Source organism: Dicentrarchus labrax, unplaced genomic scaffold, assembly GCF_905237075.1.
Source record: "Dicentrarchus labrax unplaced genomic scaffold, dlabrax2021, whole genome shotgun sequence".
NCBI lineage: Eukaryota > Metazoa > Chordata > Actinopteri > Moronidae > Dicentrarchus > Dicentrarchus labrax.
The window spans coordinates 262,501-274,494 of NW_026136863.1; the positions used below are offsets into that span (position 1 = coordinate 262,501).

At 40.5% G+C, this 11,994-nt stretch overlaps 1 protein-coding gene across 1 annotated transcript in view; it reads right to left on the reverse strand.

The window, feature by feature from the left end:
- Positions 1-10,752, reverse strand: part of LOC127360303 (fibrinogen C domain-containing protein 1-like) — a 10,907-nt gene extending 155 nt beyond the window's left edge. Inside the window, exons 1-9 of the mRNA XM_051394694.1 lie at positions 10,592-10,752; positions 8,868-8,940; positions 6,262-6,377; positions 5,798-6,170; positions 4,400-4,532; positions 1,804-1,940; positions 1,559-1,655; positions 713-892; positions 1-283 (exon numbers count right to left, since the gene is read on the reverse strand). The exon at positions 1-283 is cut by the window's left edge and continues 155 nt beyond it. Of these exons, the coding sequence (XP_051250654.1) occupies positions 21-283; positions 713-892; positions 1,559-1,655; positions 1,804-1,940; positions 4,400-4,532; positions 5,798-6,170; positions 6,262-6,377; positions 8,868-8,939 (1,371 nt within the window). The 5' untranslated portion in view covers position 8,940; positions 10,592-10,752 and the 3' untranslated portion in view covers positions 1-20. The remainder of the gene's footprint in view (positions 284-712; positions 893-1,558; positions 1,656-1,803; positions 1,941-4,399; positions 4,533-5,797; positions 6,171-6,261; positions 6,378-8,867; positions 8,941-10,591) is intronic.
- Between the last annotated feature and the right edge of the window lie 1,242 nt (positions 10,753-11,994).

The following is an 11,994-nucleotide window of genomic DNA, read 5'->3' on the forward strand; positions in this document are numbered from 1 at the left end:
AAGGGGTCCGGGGTCAAAGGTCAGGGTTCAGGTTTAGTTTTAGGTCGTATCTTCATCTCGGTGAACCTGAGCGAGTACTGCCAGCCCGTCCAGCTGGACCACTCCACGCCGTCGGCGTAGGAGGCGTGGCCCCCGCTCAGGTACTGCCCGTTCAGGTTGGAGGTGTGGCAGTTTCGGTACCACCACGCCCCCTGGTAGAACGTCGCGCAGTTGTTCTCTGACTGGTCCTGGTCCCGGTCTTTGGTGGTGAACTGCATGCCAGAGTGCTTCAGGAGGGAGTCACCTGGAGGACAGAAGAACACCTGTTAGTCCGTCTCTCCGGCAACGATTCAACCCATCACTGAGCTTCCAATCCTGTCCAATCACAACGTCTCTGCAAAGGTTCTCAGGAGGACGTCTTACTAATCAATAACTCAACCTGCTCTGTGTGGGACTGATTGATTATTTAAACCAGAATCAATATTACTTACAAAACAATTATTATTATCAGATAATATTGATTAAGAATCATTGATGTGTATGAAGTTGATTTGTGTACAGAAGAAAAGATTCAACCTCTAATCGTTGTTCAGTTTTAACCATTATTAAAAACAAAGTTTTGTTTAATTATTGTTAGTTTATTGAAATGAGACCTGGTGAGGTTTTAAACATCTCATCCAGACCAGGACTCTAATGGAGACCCTGCTGTTAGGGTTAGTACGAGTACTTGTACCTGCAGTCCCGGAGTACTGGTCCACGATCAGTGGGTACCCGTCCTCGTCTGGGTTCACAGAGTCTTGACCAACAGAGAAATCACCGTAAAGAGCAAACGCTGTGGCGTTATCGAAGTCGGCCATGTCGATCCGTAACTCATAACCACCTGACCTGGTGAGAGAGTAGATCCTCTGGAGACCTGGCAGACCGACAGACAGACAGACAGACAGACAGGTGTTAAAACCAATGTTTACTTTGATCCAGAGCTGCACTGTGCGTTAAACTCCAATGAACCAGTGTGCTACATCCCCCCAGTCCAGCAGCTGGATCCATTAGCTGACTCTGATGGAACAGCAGGTCCAGACCGGGACTGAATGCAGCATCTGATGCTGATGGAGGACAGACTGCAGGGAATAAAGGTCTGAGGAGGTTTTGTTGCTGGGTTTGGCTCCTGGCAGTTAACAGCTCAATGCATCAAACTCAGATCAAACTGTCAAACAGTGCTGATCAGATATTGATCCAGATTCTGTTGTTGACTATTTCTCTCCTCAAATCTGTTAACAAACACATTTTACTGTTTATCTGGAATATCAGATCCTGTGTGAGCAGGAGAGCAGCCAATGAGAGCAGCTCAACTCGCTGAACGTGACCTCCGCTGACTGCGTTTTACTGTCATGGCGGCGACTAAAACAAACTGGAGGCTTCAAAGCAGTTCTCCACAAACCGATAAGTACCCTCATGATAGGTTCACACTTGGTCACGGTCTCTGGGAATGACTCTGAATACTGACTCGTGATGTGACAGGTTATCTGTGGTTGGGTCAGACTGTAATGAGCTCTGCAGCCTTTAGGGGGCGCTGACAGACCTAGCCAGTGCTCTCCTGTAGTTTTTCCAAAACCATCTCTGTACGCCGACCAGCCTCGGAAAAAGTTCACAGAGCCGTCCTCCCTCCTCTGGATCACCTGCACACACATTGAGAGGGTTAAATTGTTTATATGTTGCTAAGCTAATTAGCATTGTTGGCACTGTAACCATGGATACTGAGATAGCTCGCTGTTAATCAACAGGCTACAGTTGATGTGATGACCAGCAGAGGGCAGTGTCACTCACCGTCCAGCCTCCTCCGTCAGTGGTCATATCACAGTACGCCATGAAGCCATCGGGGTCGTGAGCCGGGAACACCGAGTAAACGCCATCCTGAGAGACGCCGGACGCCATGACATCACTACAGTCCCTGGGTCTGCCAGCTTAGGGCGAGAGAGAGAGAGAGAGAGAGAGAGAGAGAGAGTCAGGTGGATTCAGGTAGATTCAGGTGCAGTTAGGTGAGTCCTGAACCATCCCTTAGTTATGCTGCTATAGGCCTAGACTATCGGGGGATTTCCCATGGTGCACTGAGCTCCTCTCTTCCTCTCTCTTTCTGCACTCATTCATGTTCCATGTGGATTAAGGTGCAGACAGTTGGATTTAAAAGGGGAGGCCGGTGCAGTCAGGTGCAGTTAGGTGGATTTAGGTGCAGTTAGGTGCAGTCATGTGGATTCCGGTGGATTCCGGAGCAGTAATAATAATAATAATAATAATAATAATAATAATAATAATAAATGCTTTATTTTTGTATAGGGACAGTGCACATTAATGACCATCGATATTAAAACATCTCTGTAAACATGCCAGATTATAGCAAAACTGCTAATTTGCATCCGTAGTCCCTAAAAAATAAATAGAAAAAATACAAATAGAAGAGACAGCAAATAAATAGATAAAATACAAATAGAAGAGACAACATACACAATACATTACACAATCATAAAAATACCAGACTCAGACAGGATATGATAATGTATTAAAAAGTAATGTTTAGTTGCAGTAGTTAGCACTTTTGGTTTGATTTGAGCCATTGTTTTAGTTGTCCTTTAAAAGAAGAGTATGCGGGGCATTCCCTTATTGTGGAGGGAAGACTATTCCAAATGCCCCCCCCCCCAACAGACAACATGTTCCTCCCATACGTGGTGCGCCTGTGGGGAATCTCACAGTCTCCTCTATCACAAGCCCTGGTGCTCATACCTCCCAGAGTCCCTTTCCTTATGAATTCATTCAGCGGTGGTGGAGCAAGACCATGGAGACTATAAAACAGGCAAATCTAAAAGTTTTAAAATTATGGAAACTTAAAAAATTTTTTTTTTTAGGGGTTTTTGAAAAATAGGGGGAAAAATTTTTTTTAAATAAAATTTTTAAGGTTTTTTTTTATAAAATTTTTCGAGTGCTGTTGTACATGCCAGTGACCAGCTCGATAAGCAGTAGTCTGTATGTGAGAAGATCATACAGCAGTGCCGGCCCGTGGCATAGGCAGTATAGGCAAATGCTAAGGGCGCCGTCCATCTAGGGGGCGTCACGATGGGGGAAGAAAAGAAAAAAAAAGGTGCAACTTTCAATATTTTTATATATTATATATATAATATTTTCTTAGTATGAGAAAAGCCCACATTAATTTAACTGCATAGCAAAGCCTATTAAATAATAATAAGACTTTATTAAGCCCCCCCCCTCCTCCTCTACCTGCTCTCTGAGAGATGGTTGAGTTTTCTGACGTCACCCCAGAAACCATTAACAATGTCAAAACGACAAAAACTTTCCGGTGCCCAGAGAAGGAAAGAAAGAAGAGGAAAAACGTGACAAAGATAGAGGTAGAGTAAAGATAATGTCATGAAATGTCTGTTGCAGAACGATAGTAACCTTTAGCCTAACACGGTTTGTTAATCAATAAATAGCGTTAGCTCGTTTTAACGTCAGTTCATGTTATGGAGGGGCCTATAATATATATAATACTCCCTCCTTCTATTTCTCAGGGACATTTGTAAAGATTAGATCTATTCAGCAGCTGTTAACATTATTTGTATTTATTATTGGTTAGCTAACGTTTGCTCTGCTTGTAACAGTCAGTCAGATGCTGTTCCTTTCACACACCTTTATATATTAGAGTTGGAAGCCTTGTTGTTTGTTGTGTTACAGTTCAGTATGTTCTAAAGTGTGTTTATAGTGTTACACTTTACATCCATGTTTACAGTTTTTATTTTGTAGGTAGTTCAATTTTATACTTTGTGTGGGCTATTTCTATTACATTTCTTGTATTATTTATTTCTAATTTCTTATTTTCTTGTTAACTGTTGTGATTTAGCAACTTGTTTCTCTAGAAATAAAATAAAATGTCAAAGACAAAGTTATTCAGTTTCTTGCGTGAGTATATGTATGTATATAACTGGCAGTGGAATTTACTGCGATGCAAGGGGGGCGCCACCTAAAATCTTAAACCTAAAAAATTCAGGTGCAGTCATATGGATTCAGGTGCAGTCATATGGATTCAGGTGCAGTCAGGTGCAGTCAGGTGGATTCAGGTGCAGTCAGGTGGATTCAGGTGCAGTCAGGTAGATTCAGGTGGAGTCAGGTAGATTCAGGTGCAGTCAGGTGGATTCAGGTGGATTCAGGTGCAGTCAGGTGGATTCAGGTGGATTCAGGTGGATTCAGGTGCAGTCAGGTGGATTCAGGTGCAGTCAGGTGCAGTCAGGTGGATTCAGGTGGATTCAGGTAGATTCAGGTGCAGTCAGGTGGATTCAGGTGGATTCAGGTGGATTCAGGTGCAGTCAGGTGGATTCAGGTGGATTCTGGTGCAGTCAGGTAGATTCAGGTGGATTCAGGTGCAGTGCATTTTTACCTCTGTACTTGTTGTCTCTCTGCAGGTCACTGTTGAGTCTCCTCAGACTCTCTGTCTCCCTCTGCAGGCTGAGCAGAGAATCACTGAAACCTGCAGACAACTTCAACACACCTGAGTGACTGTCAGACAACACCTGTACAGGTAAACCAGGGAGAAAGTGCCAGAATGATTTATATATATATAATGATAATATTATGATGTAATAATGATGGTGATATAATCTCACCTGTATGATGATGTAATAATCTCACCTGTATAATGATGTATGATGATGTAATAATCTCACCTGTATAATGATGTATGATGATGTAATAATCTCACCTGTATGATGATATATGATGATGTAATAATCTCACCTGTATGATGATGTAATAATCTCACCTGTATGATGGTGATATAATCTCACCTGTATGATGATGTATGATGATGTAATAATCTCACCTGTATGATGATGTATGATGATGTAATAATCTCACCTGTATGATGATGTATGATGATGTAATAATCTCACCTGTATGATGGTGATATAATCTCACCTGTATGATGATGTATGATGATGTAATAATCTCACCTGTATGATGATGTAATAATCTACCTGTATGATGGTGATATAATCTCACCTGTATGATGATGTATGATGATGTAATAATCTCACCTGTATGATGATGTAATAATCTCACCTGTATGATGATGTATGATGATGTAATAATCTCAACTGTATGATGGTGATATAATCTCACCTGTATGATGATGTATGATGATGTAATAATCTCACCTGTATGATGATGTATGATGATGTAATAATCTCACCTGTATGATGGTGATATAATCTCACCTGTATGATGATGTATGATGATGTAATAATCTCACCTGTATGATGATGTATGATGATGTAATAATCTCACCTGTATGATGGTGATATAATCTCACCTGTATGATGATGTATGATGATGTAATAATCTCACCTGTATGATGGTGATATAATCTCACCTGTATGATGATGTATGATGATGTAATAATCTCACCTGTATGATGATGTAATAATCTCACCTGTATGATGATGTATGATGATGTAATAATCTCACCTGTATGATGGTGATATAATCACACCTGTATGATGATGTATGATGATGTAATAATCTCACCTGTATGATGGTGTATAATTCACCTGTATGATGATGTAATAATCTCACCTGTATGATGGTGATATAATCACACCTGTATGATGATGTATGATGATGTAATAATCTCACCTGTATGATGATGTATGATGATGTAATAATCTCACCTGTATGATGGTGATATAATCTCACCTGTATGATGATGTATGATGATGTAATAATCTCACCTGTATGATGGTGATATAATCTCACCTGTATGATGATGATATAATCTCACCTGTATGATGTGGCTCTGCTCGCTCTGCAGTGCATCCAGTCGTTGGTCCAGAACACTTTGACCTCTCTTCAGCGAATCAGCTTCCAGCCTCAGGTTGTGGGTGTGGCCTGATAACACCTTGAGCTCCTCAGCCAGCTTCTGGACCAACCCTGACTCCTGCCAGTCGTCTGCGTTGTGATTGGACAGCGCTCGCAGCAGAGAGCTCTGCAGCGCCTCCCAGCGCAGGAAGTTCTCGCTGTAGTCGGGACAGTTGGGGTCCAGGAAGATGCTGATTGGCTCTCCGTCTGTGACACGAGACACCGACACCAGAGCACCAGACTCTCTGGGATTGGTCGAGATCACAGGTGAGGAGGAGGAAACTCCGCCCCTGTAACTATGACAACAGTGGCAGACATACAGACAGGTGGGTCAGACAGAAAGACAAGTGGCTTAGACAGATACGTAGGACAGACAGTTGTGTTTACCTGCTGATGAAGGGCAGAGGATACTGGTTCAGGTACAGGATGGTGACTGTTGCTGTGCTGATGGCTGTTATGATGGCCAACACGAGGACGGACCACAACAGGAAGCTGCAACATCTCTGAACACACACACACACACATAACATAACATAATATAATATAATATAATATAATATAATGTAATGTAATATAATATAACATAATGTAATTTAATATAATGTAATATAATGTATATAATATAATACAATATAATGTAATGTAATATAATATAATATAATATAATGTAATATAATATAATATAATATAATATAATATAACATAATGTAATATAATATAATATAATACAATACAATACAATACAATGTAATGTAATATAGCATAATATAATATAATATAACGTGATATAATATAATATAATGTAATATAATTTAACGTAATACAATATAATATAATATAACGTAATACAATATAATATAATATAATGTAATATAATATAATATAATTTCATATAATATAATATAACATAATTTCATATAATATAATATAATATAATATAATGTAATTTAATATAATATAATATAATATAACATAATGTAATATAATATAATACAATACAATACAATGTAATGTAATATAGTATAATATAAAATAATGTAATGTGATATCATTGAATATAATATAATATAATATAACGTGATATAATATAATATAATGTAATATAATATAACGTAATACAATATAATATAATATAATTTCATATAATATAATATAACGTAATTTCATATAATATGATATAATATAATTTAATATAATATAATATAACGTAATTAAATATAACTTAATTTAATATAATATAATATAATGTATTATATTTGGGGCACTACTTGGGGCAGTAGCGTCCAATGCCCCACTAGGTGGCCACTTTATCCCAACCATCAGTGTGATTAACAAGACGCTTTGTACAGTAGTTTCCCATGATCCCTTGCAAAGGCAGCTCCTGGACAGATGAATCTGTTGTGTGTCTGAAGGAACCACACTGCTAACGTTAGAGAGGCTAACACCGTTAGCTTTCTCAACCACTGCTCACTAATACATCTGTGAGAGAAATGTGTGGGGTAGTTGCTCAGGGAAAGGGCATTATGGGTATTATGTCCACACTGAGGGCCTCCAGATTCTGAGTGTGGGTTCTTGTGGAGAACGTCCTCTGTGCTGCTTAATCTGAAGATCCTCAGTCAGTGACAGCTGCTGCAGATTACAGACACTTTGATCTGACAGTTTAACTCCAGATTAACACCAATGAACTATCTGTGGGTCTGTCTGTCTGTCTGTCTGACTGTCTGTCTGTCGGTCTGTCACTGACTGTCACTGTCTGTCTGACTGTCTGTCTGTCGGTCTGTCACTGACTGTCACTGTGTCTGACTGTCTGTCTGTCGGTCTGTCACTGACTGTCACTGTCTGTCTGACTGTCTGTCTGTCGGTCTGTCACTGACTGTCACTGCCTGTCTGACTGTGTCACTGTCTGTCTGACTGTCTGTCTGTCTGACTGTGTCAGTGACTGTGTCACTGTCTCTGTCTGACTGTCTATCTGACTGTGTCACTGTCTGTCTGTCTGTCTGTCTGTCGGTCTGTCACTGACTGTCACTGTCTGTCTGACTGTGTCACTGTCTGTCTGACTGTCTGTCTGTCGGTCCGTCACTGACTGTCACTGTCTGTCTGACTGTGTCACTGTCTGTCTGACTGTCTATCTGACTGTGTCACTGTCTGTCTGACTGTCTGTTGGTCTGTCACTGACTGTCACTGTCTGTCTGACTGTCTGTCTGTAGGTCTGTCACTGACTGTCACTGTCTGTCTGACTGTGTCACTGTCTGTCTGACTGTCTGTCTGTAGGTCTGTCACTGACTGTCACTGTCTGTCTGACTGTCTATCTGACTGTGTCACTGTCTGTCTGACTGTCTGTCTGTGACGTGTCAGTACGTGTCACTGTCTGACTGTCTGACTGTCTATCTGACTGTGTCACTGTCTGTCTGACTGTCTGTCTGTAGGTCTGTCACTGACTGTCACTGTCTGTCTGACTGTCTATCTGACTGTGTCACTGTCTGTCTGACTGTCTGTCTGTCTGACTGTGTCAGTAACTGTGTCACTGTCTGTCTGTCTGACTGTCTATCTGACTGTGTCACTGTCTGTCTGACTGTCTGTCTGTCTGACTGTGTCAGTGACTGTGTCACTGTCTGTCTGTCTGACTGTCTATCTGACTGTGTCACTGTCTGTCTGACTGTCTGTCTGTCTGACTGTCTGTCTGTCTGACTGTGTCAGTGACTGTGTCACTGTCTGTCTGACTGTCTGTCTGTCTGACTGTCTATCTGACTGTGTCACTGTCTGTCTGACTGTCTGTCTGTCTGACTGTGGACTGTGTCAGTGACTGTGTCACTGTCTGTCTGACTGTCTGTCTGTCTGACTGTGTCAGTGACTGTGTCAGTGACTGTGTCACTGTCTGTCTGACTGTCTGTCTGTCTGACTGTGTCAGTGACTGTGTCAGTGACTGTCTGTCTCAGTGTCTGTCTAAACTGACTCACATGAGCTAGAATGCTAACAGCTGGCACAGCTGGTACCTTGTTTGGCCGTTTGCTGTCGAGCTCGGAGCTGCTGTTGTTCATGATGGTCCAGCTGTCGTTCAACATCATCCTGAAACAAACATCATGTTCCTTCATTTATACACTGTGAATATTTACCCAAAATCCTTCACATCTGTCAATCACTGAATCTCTGGTTTCACATGGGGCCTAGTCAAGGACGAGGTCTAAAGAACCACCTCTAGACTCCTCTAGAACTTTCTGGAAGAACCTCCCTGTGGATCCTCCCCGTAGAACCTCTCTGTGGAACCTCCCTGTGGAACCTCCCTGTAGAACCTCCCTGTGGAACCTCCCTGTGGAACCTCCCTGTAGAACCTCCCTGTGGAACCTCCCAGTGGATCCTCCCTCCCTCTAGAACCTCCCTGTGAATCCTCTCTGTAGAAACTCCCTGTAAAACCTCCCTGTGGATCCTCTCCGTAGAACCTCCCTGTGGAACCTCCCTGTAGAACCTCCCTGTGGAACCTCCCAGTGGATCCTCCCTCCCTGTAGAACCTCCCTGTGAATCTTCCCTGTAGAAACTCCCCGTAGAACCTCCATGTGGAACCTCCCTGTAGAACCCCTCTTTATTTATTCTTTGCTCTACCCCTATTAGGGCTCAATAAAGGAACATCTTATTTTATATATCTGCATGATCTGCCTTCACTATTACTAACAACTGCCGTCACACTCAGCGGTCACATGACAGTGCTCGTTAACTTGGTAAGTGAACCCAAACTCGTTGGTACAGACTCGATAAAGACTTGTTAAGACCTGTTGATGCAACAAAGTTGAGCAGCTGCTGTGGAAAATCTCAGCGTCTGTCTCTGTCACATTCACTTTAGTCTGACTGATAATCACTGTAACCAGTTTTTGACCTCAGCAACAGGTTGGAAACAGAACAGATCTGAGATCAGCAGGATAATTTAATTTGACTGCTGTTATTGAAAGAGCCACATTAACCAGTTCACTGCTGAATGAACACATTAAATGTCTTCAATGGACCAATGAAGGAAAATAATTGATTCTTTGGAAACAGCAGATCCATTTATCATTTATCAGATCTGTTCAAGAGCTTTCAGTCTATGTTACTGCACACATGCATATAACACTGTGTATATACTATATATAAACACTGTGTATATACTATATATATAAACACTGTGTATGTACTATACATATAAACACTGTGTATGTACTATACATATAAACACTGTGTATATACTATATATATAAACACTGTGTATGTACTATATATATAAACACTGTGTATATACTATATATATAAACACTGTGTATATACTATATATAAACACTGTGTATGTACTATATATATAAACACTGTGTATATACTATATATATAAACACTGTGTATGTACTATATATATAAACACTGTGTATGTACTATATATATAAACACTGTGTATGTACTTATATATAAACACTGTGTATGTACTATATATATAAACTTTTATATATAAACACTGTGTATGTACTATATATATAAACACTGTGTATGTACTATATATATAAACACTGTGTATATACTATATATATTAACACTGTGTATATATTATATATATATTAACACTGTGTATAAACTATATATATATAAACGCTATACAAATAAAATTGAATTAATTGAATTGTATATATACTATTGCACATATAACGCTAACAAATCACTGACGTATTGATCACTGATAATACAGAATCAATAAAGTTACCTGGCTGTATTCAGGCTTCAGATGATGTTCAAAAAAATCCTGGATGAAACTTTTATCTGTTTAAAGACGCAGCACGAGGTCACATTGCCGTGGAAACAGACACATCCTCAGAGAGAGAGAGAAACCATCTGCTGTGAGCAGGGCGAGACAGAGAGAGAGACAGAGAGAGAGAGAGAGACACCACCTGCTGTGAGCGGGGCAAGAGAAAGAGAGAGAGAGAGAGAGAGAGAGCCAGAGAGAGAGAGAGACAGAGAGAGAGAGAGACAGAGAGAGAGAGAGAGACAGAGAGAGAGAGAGAGAGAGAGAGACCGTCTGCTGTGAGCGGGGCAAGAGAGAGAGAGATAGATAGAGAAAGAGAGAGAGACCTGGGCGCTGACAGTAAACACAGCAAAGACTAAGATAATGATCTTTCAGAAACAATACAGAAATCAGGTTACACACAATTTCTATTTAGACACCACTAAATTACAACATACAAAAAACTACACTTACCTTGGCCTCAACATTACATACACAGGAAACCTCAACATGGCTGTGAAAGATCTGAGGGACAAAGCAAGGAGAGCTTTCTATGCAATAAAGAGAAACATTAAAATCTATATTCCAATCCAAATCTGGCTTAAAATTTTCCAATTTGTACTAGAACCAATAATTCTATATGGCAGCGAAATTTGGGGACCAAAACTAAATAATGAATTTGACAAATGGGACAAAACAATCATAGAATCTTTCCACACTGAGTTCTGTAAGAGCATCCTGCAGGTGCAGAGAAAAACACCAAATAATCTGTGCAGAGCAGAACTCGACCAATACCCCCTCCTACTAAAAATACAGAAAAGATCAATTCAATTTTACAATCACTTAAAATCAGTTAACCCCCAGACATACCATCACAAAGCCCTAACATACCAGGAGCTGAAACCAGAGAAGAGTCCCCTCAGCCAGCTGGTCCTGAGGCTCTCTGCAGTAACATGTCCCCAACAGCCTCAGGACAGCAACACCAACTCAATCAGACCAAACCAAATTTCAACAAGCAAAAAGAAAAATATATTGAATACTGGAAAGAAACGACCAAATCACAAAGTAAATTACAATGTTATCTGACCCTAAAAAGAGAATTCACACTGGCAAATTACCTGAGCACAATAAAATGTCCTAAATTAAGAACAATGTTGACAATGTACAGACTGAGTGAACACAGTCTGGCCATAGAAACGGGTCGCCACAGACAGAACTGGCTACCAGAAGAGGAGAGACTCTGCTCCCAGTGTGACAGAGGACAGGTAGAGACAGAGCTGCACTTTCTAACCTCATGCCCTAAATTCAAAACTTTAAGAGAAAAACAATTCGCAAACATTTCCCAAATATTCCCCGAATTCGAATTATTATCAGACACACAGAAA